This window comes from Cricetulus griseus, chromosome 7 (genome assembly GCF_003668045.3).
Source record: "Cricetulus griseus strain 17A/GY chromosome 7, alternate assembly CriGri-PICRH-1.0, whole genome shotgun sequence".
NCBI classification, from domain to species: Eukaryota; Metazoa; Chordata; class Mammalia; order Rodentia; family Cricetidae; genus Cricetulus; species Cricetulus griseus.
In genome coordinates this window covers 99,391,677-99,406,663 of record NC_048600.1, presented here as the reverse complement: position 1 = coordinate 99,406,663, position 14,987 = coordinate 99,391,677, and the positions used below count along the sequence as shown (strand labels likewise).

Below are 14,987 nucleotides of genomic sequence, written 5' to 3'. Positions count from 1 at the left end.
TAAAGTTCAGAATTAATAGACATTTAAATTTTTATATTTTTAATTTTTTTATTTTATGTATATGAGTGTTTGCCAGATACATAATGTATGCCTATATAGCATATGTGTGAGGTGACCACAGAAGCCAAAAGAGGGTATTGGATCCCCCACAAACTAAAGTTACAGACAGCTTTGAGCCCTCATGTGAGTGTTGGAAATTGAACCCAGGTCTTTTATGAGCAGCCAGTGCCTTTAGCCACAGAGCTTTCTCTCTCCAGCCTCGATAAGCAAATTTTATTTACTACCATACTATTACTCTGCTGCTGTACCTTTTATTGGTTAACTCTTTATTAGGCATCAGATATAACAGTGTTAGTGATGGTAGTCTTCATAATGTTACTTTTATTCTATCATTCCTCTACTTGAAAATTTATTTCTCCCTTTGCTCTGGGATAGAGTTCATATTTAACTTCCATTTTCAAGATGCTCAGTAGTCTGACATAGAACTGCCCTTTCAGCCTTTACTAAAACTCCCAACTAGAGCCCTTGAGTATGCCTTAGAACTGCTCAGGGATTCATGTGTTTCTGCTTTTGATTTCACCTGCTGAAATGCTCTGCCTTGCTCCTGTCCTCCTCGGAATTCCTGCTTTTTACCCTTAGTCTACTTTTGTTCGTCCATAATTCTTTTTCAGCCACTCCCAGACCTGTGTCTGTTATTACTTTCTCAAAATAATTTATTGGAGTCTACTTTAATAAAATGTCCTTGTTTTGTTACTTGAGATTTTCAATTGCAAGTTAAACAAACCAAACTTGAAAAGTGTTTAAGAAGAAATAGTCAACTTTCTCTTTATTGTGATGGCTTTTTTCTTAGGAAGTCCTTTTCTTGTGGGACCAAGAACAACCACAAGCAGTTAGCTAATCTGGAGGAAAGAATATGAGCTTGCATGCATCCCCTCCAGTTGCTCTGTTTGGCCCAGCATAGATGGCATTTCCATTCCTAAATCTGATCCAGCTTCTGACCATAGAGGATGGGAATACTTTAGCTGATGAGCCTGGTTCTGAGCTTTATTTTACCCTTGCTGTGAGAGACATGAGATTAGTGGCCTTACCATCATCATGTTGGTGAAGAGCAGTGTTGATAGGTCCGGTAAAAAAAACGAGACAGACATGTACGGCACTACTTCATGTTAGTTTTTTGGGAATCATTGAGTCTGCATTCTTGTTTCCCTTCTAAAGGATTTCTGTTCAGGAATAGGGCTGCAGCTTACATAACAAGCAACATATACACACACACACACACACACACACACACACACACACACACACACACACACACACACACACACACTTGGTAATCAGTGTTAACACTGTACTGAAAGCTTCTTTACTGTATAATCATATACCCTCTGTGTTGTCAGTGGTACTTTCATCCCTGCTCAGTTGATAGGCACATGTTCTTGAGAGGTTGGTTGCCAAGTTTTCTTAGAGTGAAAACGGTGAGCTCTGTGGTGTAGAACTGGTATCTGGTAGATGTTAGTGCTCCTGAAATTGTTTTAAGGCTTGAGTGTATCAGTTCTTCAATGTAAATTACACAAGCAATATTGGCCTGTATTGTGAATTTTTCAATGAAATCTTTTGTCTGCTGCTGTTAAATTCATTTTGTCAAATGTTTTCTTTTCTTTCTTTTTTTAAAATTTATTTATCATGTATATGGTATTCTGTCTGCATGTATCTCTGCATGCCAGAAGAGGGCATCAGATCTCATAATGAATGGTTGTGAGCCATCATGTGGTTGCTGAGAAAAGAACTCAGAACCTCTGGAAGACCAGCTAGTGCTCTTAACCACTGAACCATCTCTCCAGCCCTGTCAAATATTTTAATAGAGAATTATTTTATCTTACAGATGGATATAAAGCTGAAAGACCAAGTTGTCATTTTAGATGAAGCTCATAACATTGAAGAGTGTGCTCGGGAATCAGCAAGCTACAGTGTAACAGAAGTTCAGCTTAGGTTTGCTCGGGATGAGTTGGACAGTTTGATCAACAGTAATGTAAGGAAGAAAAACCATGAGCCCCTACGAGATGTGTGCTATAACCTCATTAAGTAAGCATTTTTGTCTGACAGTGCTTTGTATTGTCTTTTTGTATTAAAGATATGTTTTATGTCAGGTCATTTTAAAGTTAGGGACTAAAGAGATGACTCAGTGGTTAAGAGTGCTTGCTGTTCTTGCAGAGGACCTGAGTTCAGTACCCAGCACCCACATCTGACAGCTCACAATCACCTATAATTCCAACTCCAGGGGATCTAATGCCTTCTTCTGGTTTCCTTGAGTACCTGCACACATGTGGCATACATTCACACAGATACATACACAAACATATAAGTATAAAATTAATTTAGTAGACTTCGACTAACCAGACTATCTGGGAAATGGGTTGTTCTTTACCAGTTTAACTTTTTTTTTTTAAGTTAGTCATATTTTCTGTCTTATTCAAAAGACTAATGAAAGTAATTGATTTCTAAAAGTTAATAATTTCAAGAACCCATTTTTGATTCAGTAGAATTATTAACAGAAATTAAACATTTTAAATTCTGGGTCATAGTCTTGTTTTAGGTTCATTTTATTATTTTATGTGTGTGGGTGCTTTGGTTGCATGTATTATGTAAGTGTATCGCATGAGTGCCCACATAGGGAAGAAGAGAGCATTAAATCCCCTGGGATTAGAGTTATAGATAGTTGTGAACCACTATGTGGGTGCTGGGAATTAAACCTGGGCAAGAATAGGGTTCTAGTTAGGGTTTCGATTTTTGCAATGAAATATTATGACTAAAAAGCAAGTTGGGGAGAAAAAGGTTTATTTAGCTTATACTGCCACATTATAGTCATTATTGAAGGAAGCCAGGACAGGAACTCAAACAGGGCAGACAGGTAGAGGCAGGAACTGATGCAGAGGTCATGGGATAGAGGGTTGCTTACTGGCTTACTCTTCACGGCTTGCTCAGCCTACATTCTTAAAGAATCCAGGATCACCAGCCCAAGGATGGCACCATTATCCACAGTGGGCTGGGCACTCCCCCATCAATTGCTAAGAAAAAGTCCTACAGGCTTTCCTACAGCCTTATTTTATGGAGTCATTTTCTCAATTGAGGGTCCCTCCCCTTAAATGACTCTAGCTTGTGTCATGTTGACATTAAATTATCCAGCGTAAGCAGCAAGGGCTCTTAACTGCTATGTCAACTCTCCAGTGCCTCGTGGCTTTATTTATCACATCATCCTCCAATTCAAATATGATTCTAGTTTGGTGGGTTTCAATTAATGGGGAGATTTCAGTACTTAAAAAAATAGATTTAGGGGCTGGAGAGATGGCTCAGAGGTTAAGAGCACTGACTGCTCTTCAGAGGTCCTGAGTTCAAATCCCAGCAACCACATGGTGGCTCACAACCATCTATAATGAAATCTTGTGCCCTCTTCCGGCCTGCAAGCATACATGCAGGCAGAACATTGTATACATAATAAATAAAATCTTTAAAAACAGATTTAGTATAAATTTTACTAAAATTTACATTAGACAATTTCTCTCTCATACTTTGTTGTAGAATCATATTATCTTAAAAGTTTTCTGACTACATCTCATTGCATACATTGTTATATTTTCTTCCTTCATTGTATACATTGAAAATTTTAAATGTACAGTCACATGGTTTGAACATAATCTATACATATTTAGTAAAAGCTACCTTTTATCCCATCCCTTATTTGTTTAGTCCTTGTTCTCCTAAACAAGGTTATTGAGGGCAATTTTTTATTTATATGAGTCAATATAGATAAATGCTCTTGGTCCTTACTTTTTCCCAAATGATGGCATGTTATACATGGTACTTATTGCATTTGACTTTTCATTTTTGAGATGATCTGTCACTGAATTTAGAGCTTACCAATTTGGCTAGCCTCTGGGATCTGTGTATCTCTGCCACCCTAGCTCCAGGGTTATGGATATGTTCTGCCATGATTGCTTTTTGATGGTGCTTAAGGACCCAAACTCAGGTCCCCGTACTTGTGCAAATCAATACTTCAGCCACTAAGTTATCCTTTCCCCCATCTCATTCCTTATATTCTTTGTGTTTGATTTTGGATTAGTTCCTGGCCACTGATCATCCTTTACTTGTTACCAAAGTTTTCACAACTTCTATGTTCAGTTTCTTGACCTCCATATGGGGTTGTAACCCAGTTTGAGAGCTTTGGGATTGGCTATTATTTACAGTACTGCTGAGGCCTAAATCTGTCTCTCTAACCCTAACCTCTCCCTGGAGTATGATTCTCATAGTCAGTTATGTGTATATCTCTGTTAAGATAGCCAATATATTTCAGCTTTAAATCCAGAATAGGATTCCTCCATTTCCTCTGTCTACTGTCTCTTCACCTTCTACATCCAGTCTTTCACATCCAATAGAGCCTATCAGTTCCTCAAATCAAATTTCTACACACTGTCTTTGATCACTGTTTCACCGCATCAGCCAGCTAGTCATTAAGTCTTCCAGGTGCTGCTTGTACAGCGTGTCCCAAATCCATCTGTTTTTTTCACTCTGTGTCTATGGTGATCTGGAATATTGTGATAGCTTCCAATTTGACTTTCTCTCTCTTATAATCCATTCTGCCTTGGAAGTTGGAATCATCCTTTAAGCACTTAAATACTCACTTTCTTATTTAAAACTCTACTTCAAGCTTTGGGTATAACCTACATTTCTTATCCTTGTTCTAACTAATCTGATTCTAGTTTATCCCTGTAATGTTGTTTGTACTATTATTTATTATTGCCCATTGTGATGACCATACTGGATTTCTTTCAGGCCCTCAAAGGAGCAGAACTTGCTAACTTTGCACCAGCTATTCCTTGTGTTTTGAAGCATTTTTTTTAAATCCCCTCTGAGATTGGCCACTTTTCTGCATTCAGTTGTTAGAAATTCATTTCTGGGCGAGTATCACAGACCTTCAGATTAAAGTAGTTAAGTAGCCACCAACTTGTGATGAACTTTATTTTTGTGTATATCACTACTTCTTCCTGTGGTACTGGGAATTGAACCCAGTTCATGGATGTTAAGCAAGCACTCTACTCCTGAGCTCTATCTTTTGCCCTGAAATTTACTTCCTTATGTATTTGTTTTTGTGTTTATAAGGCCCAGCAGAGTAGGGAGACTAAGAAGAGGAAAGGAACAGGGATAATGGCTGACTGCCATGGCCGGTCGCCATAGACAGACTGAGAGAGAGCATAGGTGGGAGACAGAGTAGAGAGAAAGCAGGGAGAGGAAGCAGAGCGGAAACAGAGCTTAGTAGACTTTAATTTCCATAAGAATAGGATTTTGCTTACTTTGTATACTGCCATAACTTCTACTTGGATCTTTGGTATAAAATTGACATTCAAGTAATTATTAAGTGAGTATACATATCAATAAATATATTTATATATTTTCAGGTTATTCTTTTGTTGTTAATACGCAGCATAAATAATTGTTTTGTATTTATCTCTATGTGATTTGACATGAACACTTCATCCCTGGCTGTTAGATGTAAGTAAAGTAATGCAAATCCACAAAAAGTTTCACACTTGTTGCTTTCTTAATACAATTACTTATGCTTATGTAAGTGCTTATTTTACAGTATGAAATATGACTTGGAGGTGTGTTGATCCATGGTTATGTCCTAACAACTTCAAGGAATGTATACAGACCCATATATGACAATGATAATTTTCCAGTTCTCTTGAGGTAATACATATATGGTGACACAGATTGACAAAATTGTTTGTTGTTTTCTTATTCCAGTTGGTTAGAAACGAATTCTGAACATCTTGTAGAAAGGGACTATGAATCATCTTGTAAAATATGGAGTGGAAATGAAATGCTCCTAAGTTTGTACAGAATGGGCATCACCAACGCTACTTTTCCTGTTTTGCAGGTATGGTCCTCCCCATGGCATTCATTTAGTCAACTACATGTCACCTAGTGATAAAAGCCATAACACATCCAGGAATTTAAAAACTTAACAGCTTAAAAGCTGTTTTAGAAATTTCTATGCAAATCTGATAACCATTAGGTGATAATACAAATAGATTATTGTTTAGTTTGAAAAGATAAGACTTTAAAGGTGTTATTCTTTATTTACAGCTAAAAGAAACCAATATTTTTAGGTTGTGAATGTTTTGTGTCAGTTATAATAATTAGAATTTCAGAAAATAAAAAGTTCATTGGAAACAGATTGGAATTTTGTGGAGAGGTGGTTAGACCTTTAGGAACCTCATTGTGAGTATCGCTTTTACACATTCTTCTGGATAGAGGTTCCATACTTTTTTCTTAGTCTCAAGACTCTCAAGACCCTTTAGCAGGAGGGATAAGAATATTTTGTTCTTTGTTGTTGTTCCTATTTAATTATCTAAACGAAGGGACTTTATTTTTTAAGAGTAAATATAAAGAAAATTTTACTTGCCAGGCCTGAGGTATGTCTCAATAGAGCACCTGCCTAGTTTTGTTGTTGGTTTGGTTTTTCTAGACAGGATATCTCTGTGTAACAGCCCAATCTATCCTGGAACTTGATTTGTAGACCAAGCTGGCTTCAAACTCAAAGAGATTCACATGTTTCTGCCTCCCTCGTGCTGGGATTAAAGGCATGTAGCACCACCATGCCTGGCCCTTCCTAGTATTCTTGAGTACCTGGATTCATCCACTAAAACAACAGCAACAAAAATGGATACTAATAAACTTTGTCATATGGTAGTCTCATTACTAAAACAAAAACAAAAAAAAGAGTTGTTTCCTATATATAATTTAGGCATTTAGGCAAATACAAACTCTATTAAAAGTCAATTGGATGTTTTAAGTTCATTGCTTCTGAAAGGTACTAAATAGCACACCAGTTGCCTGAAGAAGTTATCCTCCTAAATGTCTTTATTGAAGCATCCTATTATTAAAGTGTCTTTGACTCAGAGGACATGGAGATCCAAACTCCATTGCTGGGCTTGGGTTGTAGGTCAGTTACAGAATGAATGTATGAGGCCTGAGTTTCATATGAGGCAAAATAGAAATGCAAAATGATTTGCGTTTCCGCAGTCATGTATACCAGCTTCATTTTGTATTTATACTTTGCAAAGGATTTTCCTTTTGTTGCCCTCTCCACCCCCTTTATGAATAATATGGTAATTTCTTACAGAGACATTTTTCAGCTGTTCTTCAAAAAGAAGAAAAAGCCTATGGCAAAGAGGAAGCAATACAAATACCTATCATTAGTGCTTCAACTCAAATAATGCTCAAAGGACTCTTTATGGTGTTAGACTATCTCTTTAGAGAAAATAGCAGGTAAGTGAGGATACCTGTTTTGTTGGCTTTTTTGATGTTTTGTTTTCATTTTAGCCTACTGGTCAGCAAAATGGCTCAACCAGTAAAGGTGCTTTTTTTAGTTTAGCAACCAAGAGTTCCATCCCAGAGCCACATAAAGGTAAAAGAAGAGAACCAACTCTACAAGGCTGTCTTCTGTCCTCCAAACACAGTAATAAATGAAAATTTAAAAGATCAGCCTAATGAGTGCTATTTTTACCTTAGTAAGAGAGTCTTTTTTTGAGGGTGAGGGGGCTCAATGCAGGGTTTCTCTGTGGCTTTGGAGGCTGTCCTGGAATTAGTTCTTGTAGACCAGGCTGGTGTCTGCCTCTCCTGAGTGCTGGGATTAAAGGTGTACACCTCCACCGCCCGTTAGTAAGAGAATCTTAAATGTTACAGCTATATAGATGTATAGATTGTTCTTATTGACACAGACTCAGATCCATTAAAATGTCTTTTTCTCATTAATGAAAATAAATATTGAAATCAGTAAATCAGTGCACTTAATTAACTATTTGAATTTTGGTCCTCCAGTGCTACGTTTAAAAATCTTCATTTTCTTTTAAGGATAATTTGGGTCTGTGTCTACCAGTATTTGAGAGCCCTTTTCTTTGTACGCTTTGTTTTTTATTTGAGGCAGCATTTCATGTATCCCAGGCTGGCCTCAAACTTACCAAGCTGAAGAGGATGGCCTTGAACTCCTTTCTTTGTTGTTTTGTTTTCAAGACAGTGTTCCTGTGTAACAGCTCTAACTGTCCTGGAACTTGCTTTGTAGATCAGTCTAGCCTTGAATTCACAGAGATCCTGCGTGCCTCTGCCTCCCAAGTGCTGGGGTTAAAGTGCGATACCACCACCTGGGTCAACCTTGAACTCTTGATCCTCCTGCCTTCACTTCCCCAATGCTGGGATTACAGGCCTGTGTCACTGTGCCCGGCTTATAGTTATAGTTCTAGCTTCTGGGATGTTTGAGTGTTTTAAAATTATATTATCATGTCAAAAATTCATGAAACTACTATCTTAACCAGTGCCATAAGCACTCCTGCAAGGTGCAGTCATCACCACTATTCATTTCCAGAAACTTTTGTTGTTCCAGACAAGGATTTTACATATATAAAGCAGTTCCTCCCCTTGTTACTATCCCTAGTCATTTCTCTTTCCTTTTGTTCTTTCTTGTTACTTCAGACACAAGCAGGCATACAATGTTTGCCTCTTTGGGTCTGACTTAATTCATTCAGTATCATTCTTTCAAAACTCATCTGTGTAGTGCATACATCAAACTGCATTCCTTTTTATGGCTGAATAATATTCTACTGCACAAGTATGCCACATTTTTTAATTAATCTTTTTATATTGTTAGGTGTTTGGGTGTTTCTGCCCTTTGCCTACTATTTATTTTGCTGCTATGAATATTTGTGTACAGGTGGCTGTTTGAGTCTGCTTTCATTTCATTCCTCTGGATGGATGGGTTTTACCTGGCAGTGGAACTAAAGATCCTGTGACAGTCCTCTTTAACTTGGTGTTTTGCACAGCATTGGACCTGCTGTTTAGCAAGTTCTGAGGCTCTGACTTTTCCATGTCCTTGCTCATGAATTCTTTCTGCTCTGGGCATTTTTTTTTAAATTAATAGTCCTCCTAATGGGTATTAAGTGATTCTTCCTCATGGTTTTGATGTGTATTTTCTGATGACTAATGCTCCTATGACTCTATGTACCTGTTGGCCAATTGTATGTCTTCTTTGTAGAAATACTCTATCTAAAGTCTAGTGTCCATTTTTAGTTGACATGTTTCTTTTACTTGTTGATTTGTACTTATTCATGCCATTGGGATACTAATTCTCTGTCAGATAGAAAATGCTTTACAGGTCATTTTTACTGTGTTGGGAGTTGTCTTTTCACACCTTGACTGTGTCATTTTTTTAATGTAAGATCATTTTTATTTTGTTCTGGTTTGGTTTTGGAGGGTTTTTTTTGGTCTCACTGTGTAGCCAAGCCTTTCCTAATACTTTTGATTACCCTGCCTTAGCCTCCTGAACGCTGGGATTATATATGTGAACCACCCAATTCAGTAGAATTTTTTTAGTTATGAAGTCTGATTTACTTATCTCTCTTTTTAAAATGTACCATAGAGTTTTATAGTTTTGGGATTTCAGCATTTTCATAAAATTCTCTTCACAATTACTGAGTCTTGACTTGAATTTAGAGATCTGATCTCTCCAAAGATGAAATTAGGAGTGAAATGTCATGAGAGCAGAGTTGAGAATGCCACATTTTATCCTGAGTGAGCCTAAGCATTTTATAGATTCTTAGTGACACAGATTGGTGGGATCATGTGTACCCTGATTCAGTAACCTCAGGAAAAGGAACTCAGGGGAAGACCCAGATGAAAATTTTATAATTCAGATCAGTGAGATGGATTAGCAGGTAAAGGTGCTTGCCATCAGCACCAACTTTGATCTCTGAAACCACCATAGAACTGACTGGCTCTTGCAAGGTGTCCTCTGACCTCTATATGAGTGTCCACGCATGTGCACACCCTGGAAAGGGCATGTCCCCACACATGCACAAATCAAATGAAAAAGTTTTTTAAGTTTTATAATTTTAATTGCTAACACTTTTAAAACTTTCTTAAAATTACTTATTTTCTCACACAGTATAAAAGCATAATTTGTCCTTGACTTTCTTTAATGATAATTTAGGTTCTTTTCTTAATAACTAACAATCTAAGTAATATAAGGTTCAAAGATCTGGAGTTGGAATTTAGAAGGCATGATGTGAGTTCTGGTTCTGCCATGGGTTATGTCATGTTTAAAGTGAAATCTGAAAGTGGCTAATGAGGTTAGCCAATTGGATAATTTTAATATTTCTTGTAAGAATTTATTGAATTCTGTGATTTCATAATTTACATCAGAATTACTGACTTTAGTGATGAGGACTTTATTTTCTTTGTGTGGGAAGGCGTGGCAGGCTGAATTTTACAATTATCAGGTTTGATATTATATAGCTTGATCATTGTTTTATAATGTTTTGTCATTCAATTATCATTGTCTTTGCATTTAGATTCGCAGATGACTATAAAATTGCCATTCAACAAACTTACTCCTGGACAAATCAGATTGCTATTTTTGATAAAAGTGGGGTCTTGGCTGTACCAAAAAATAAGAAACATTCACGACAGAAAATTGGAGTTAATGTGCTGAACTTTTGGTGCTTAAATCCAGCTGTGGTAAGTTCACTCTGTCCTAAGTGCAAACTTATCTTGACCAGAACCAACAATTTAGTGACTGTATTTGGCTTTTTAAAAAGATGATCTCATTTGTTCCATGTTTCTGTGTAGGCCTTTTCAGATATTAATGACAAAGTACGAACCATTGTTCTAACATCAGGAACACTGTCACCTCTGAAATCCTTTTCATCTGAGCTTGGGGTTACATTTAACATCCAACTAGAGGCTAACCATGTTGTCAGTAACTCACAGGTGAGCTGCTTTGCTTGATTTTGTTGACGCTCTCAGGTTTTTCACCTGAGTATAATTCGGTGGAAGGAAACACTGATGCTGTCCTGGCAGCTTTGCTGCTTTGGACTCAATGACTACTAAAAGTTCCTCGTTTGAGTAAGTTTTAGTTTCGCTATGAAATCTAAAAACAAGAAAATATTCACTTTTCTACTATAGTTCCTATTTGTAATTATTTCCTTTTTTCCATTAGACTGTAATATATTCTTATTTTGTTTATTCATATTTAAAATTGGTGTTTGTTGTACCTTCATGAGTTTATGTGTGCTGGGTTCATGCAGATGCCTGCTTGGGCCAGAAGAGGCATCCCTAGAACTGGAGGTGCAAGCATTTGTGAGCCAGGTGATGTGGCTTATGAGAACCATCGTCTTCTGTAAGAACAGTGCACATTCTTAATCAATGAACCATCTATCTCTCCATCACCTTTTTGTTTTGTTTAGACAATGTCTTTTATGGTCCAGGTTAACATTAAACTTGCTATATAGTGGAGACTCCAGGGGACCAAACTAGGCCCTCCATATATGAGAGACAGTTGTGAAGCTTAGACTATCAGAGGGGCCCCTGGCAGTAGAATCATGATACAAACCTGATACATGAGCTAGCTTGTTGGAGCCCATTCCCTATGGTGGGATGCCATCCTCAACCTTAATGCATGGTAGAAGGGTGTAGCCCCTATGTTCTGTTTCAGACTTTTTGACTTATACTGCCAGGGGCCCCTCAGCTAGTCCAAGCTTCACAACTGTCTCCCACATATGGAGGGCCTAGTTGGGTCCCCAGGAGTCTCCACAGTTGTAGGTCTAGAGTTCATAAGTTTACACGAGCTTGGTTCAGCGGTCTCTAGATTTCTCCATCATGATTTTGAGCTCAGTTGATCATATGTTCTCTCCTCCCTCTCTCCAAGTGGATTCCCGGAGCTCAGCCTGGTTCTTGGTTGTGGATCTCTGCATCTGGTTCCATCAATTACTGGATGAGGGCTCTATAATAATAATTGGGGTATTCATCAATCTGATTACAGGGGTAGGCCAGTTCAGGCATCCTCTCTACTATTGCTTGGAGTCTTAGCTGGGATCCTCCTTGTGGGTTCTTGGGAGTTACCCTAGCATCAGGTTTCTCCCTAAGCCCATAGTGGCTCTCTCTATTAAGATATCTCTTTCATTGCTCTTCCACTGCATCCCTGCCTGCCTTGGCCATCTTGTTCCCTGCTGTTCTCCTCCCCACCATCTCATCCCCCTAAATCCTTCCCACACCACCCATTTGCCCCATAGATCTCATCTAATTTCCCTCCTCATGGTTATCCATGTGTCCCTCTTAGGGTTCTCCTTGTTACCTAGCTTCTCTAGAACTGTGGATTATAGTCTGGTTATCCTTTGCTTTACATCTGACATCCACTTATGAGTGAATACATGCCATGTTTGTCTTTCTGAGTCTGGGTTACCTCACTCAGGATGGTTTTTTCTAGTTCCATCCATACTGGATTTTTTTTTCTTTCTTTCTTTTTTTAATTTTATGCGCTTGAGTGTTTTGCCTGGATGTGTAAATACCATGTTCCTATAAAGGACAAAAGAGAGCATGGGATCCTCTGGAGCTTGAGTTACTGATGGCTAGATGTTTGTAGTTACTGTAAGGATTACAGTATTATCCAAGAGTTACAATAATTTGGATAGGTGCCAACCTAATTCTATTCACTTAATCAAAGGTATTGAAGATTTTCAGTTTCAAAATAAATTTCTGCTAAGTTTGTTTGGTCATCTTTTTTCTGTAAATCACTCCCAACTAAATACTAATTTTCCTGCTTTATTTAGGCATAACTCTAATACTAAGATATTCATTTCTAGGTTTGGGTTGGTACTGTTGGCTCAGGACCCCAGGGTCGGAATCTCTGTGCTACCTTCCAGCATACTGAAACATTTGAGTTCCAGGATGAAGTGGGAATGCTTTTGTTATCTGTGTGCCAGACTGTGAGCCAAGGAATTTTGTGCTTTTTGCCATCTTACAAGGTAAGGAGGTTTTTACTGTTTTTTTTTTTTTCTCTAAAAAAGATATAGGATTACCATGATAAACTTCATAGAGTGAGAAACAAGGTAATTATGATTCTGTCAGTATCATGTTATCTTATCTATGATGATGGTTGCCTGATTATTTTACTACTGCTTCACTTAAAAGTCTTACATGGCTTAACAAAGATAAGACCCATTTTGTTTTGCTATAAAAATGTTATTTCTATAAGAGGACTGTTTATCTGTGGTTTTTATTCTTACAGGCAGCTTGTTATTTTCATAGTGAAGGAGACAGGGTCTTCTTTTTTAACTTTATTAAAATGAATCTAAGCATCCTTTGCTGCTTGTGGCTTTGCTTCCTGCATCTGCATCTGGTAGTAATTGTTGTAGTGCTTTCTCCTCCCTCTCCTGCCTCTTCATTGCTCTGGGGTCAGTCCCAGAGCTTGGTGATGCTAGGCATGTATCATTGCATTGAGCTGCATCCCAAGGCTTTCAGTCTCTATGTCTTTTGTTTTAACGTGGCTCTTTTGTCATCACCATATTTTTGGACCGTGGTGGTTTAAACCAGATCTGTCAATGTATTTTGATTGAAAAGTTTACTATGTTTATACATAAAGCATTAAGCAATAGTAATTAAGCAAGGAACTCTGCTTTTTTCTTTTTTCTTTTTTTCTTTTCTTTTCTTTCTTTCTTTTTTTTTTTTTTTTTTTTGAGAAAGGTTCTCACTGTTGTAGCCCTGGCTATCCTGAACTCTGTAGACCAGGCTGGCCTCATACTTCCAGAGTTCAGACTTCTTCTGCCTGTCTAGGCTGGGAATAAAGGTGTGTGCCAAGAGTCCCAATTACTTCAGCCATTTCCCTGTTTTCTTTGTTCTGTCTTTCCCCTTATTATTTGCTACATCATTGGTAGTTCTTTCTTTAATTTTTTTTTGTACTGACATGCAGTGGTTTCCTTTTTGTTTTGTCTTATGTATATTTTAGTAACATTTTTAGATTTATTTTATGTCAATGAATGCTTTATTTGCATGTGTATCTGTGTATCATGTGTGTCCCTGGTGATCAAGGAGGCCAGAAGAGGACACCAGTTTTTATCCTTCTTCTCTATAGTTGGCATCATGGATGTTGTAAATCGAGTTCTTAATTGGTCTAAGAAATAAAAACCCAGAGTCAGATATAGAGAAAAATGTTGAGCCCTCAGAGAGAAGAAGAAGCAAGCCACAGCCACACCTTACTTCCTTAGAGCCTCAGCAGACAAGAGAGTGGGTTCCTGTTTCTGCCTGCTTTTATGTTCTCTCCGCACAGCCATCTCCTTCCAGTCTGTCTGTACAGACCTCCAGACCTCTGTGGTTAGGTAGTGGCAAGCTCTATTCTCTGACCTTCAGACAGGCTTTCTTTGTATAAGCAAGTTATCACCACAGATGTAACCCAAAATTTGCAGAACCGTTTTCTACTAGGAAACTGACTACACAGAGTAACATACTCTTCTCCATCTTTAGAACAACAAGGTACCCAGGTGGGATTGACTCACACAGAAGAGATTCATTGTCTTTCCACTTGGGAGGCTTGAAACCCAAGATCAGATATTGGGCATTATACTTTCTTCAGAAATGTCTATCCTAGACTTGTGGCGGCGACCTTTTTGCTGAGTTCTTAGACAGAACTTATTTTGTGCTTTAGTGTCCCTGGTATTTCTAAATGTTCAAATTTCCTCTTTTTATGAGTATTAGTTAAATTGAGTAGGAGCCTCCCTGTAGAACTCATTGTAAAGAGGTAGTGGGAATTCAGGCTTCACTGTAGAAACTTACTGAAATAGTACAGCCTGGAGCTGGTGAAAACAACTGGGGTTGAGAGTTCTAAATGTTATGTATTATACTTATGGTGGGAATTTCTTAGGTGCATTTTGTCAAAACTCATTAAGCTTAACAGGAATGCATTTTCTAGTATGTAAATTGTGTCTTAAGGAAGTCATTTTTTTTCAAATAGCAAAATGTCAGGCCAAATATGACAAAAATTTGCATTGTAAACTTCATTACAGTGTGTTTATCTGGAAGGGATTTAAGATCTTCTTACCTAGGAACATGGTGTATTTTTTTTATTACATGGCACCTCTATATACTTTACTAAAATGAAATAGTTA

The 14,987-nt window shown here is 37.7% G+C and overlaps 1 protein-coding gene across 3 annotated transcripts in view; it reads left to right on the top strand.

The window, feature by feature from the left end:
- Brip1 (BRCA1 interacting protein C-terminal helicase 1) overlaps positions 1 to 14,987 on the top strand; it is a 128,615-nt gene that overhangs the window by 45,521 nt on the left and 68,107 nt on the right. For all 3 annotated transcript variants that reach the window (XM_027426376.2, XM_027426373.2, XM_027426374.2), the window contains 6 exons: positions 1,883 to 2,082; positions 5,800 to 5,932; positions 7,181 to 7,326; positions 10,401 to 10,566; positions 10,678 to 10,818; positions 12,690 to 12,851. In XM_027426376.2, coding sequence (XP_027282177.1) covers positions 1,883 to 2,082; positions 5,800 to 5,932; positions 7,181 to 7,326; positions 10,401 to 10,566; positions 10,678 to 10,818; positions 12,690 to 12,851 — 948 coding nt within the window. The remainder of the gene's footprint in view (positions 1 to 1,882; positions 2,083 to 5,799; positions 5,933 to 7,180; positions 7,327 to 10,400; positions 10,567 to 10,677; positions 10,819 to 12,689; positions 12,852 to 14,987) is intronic.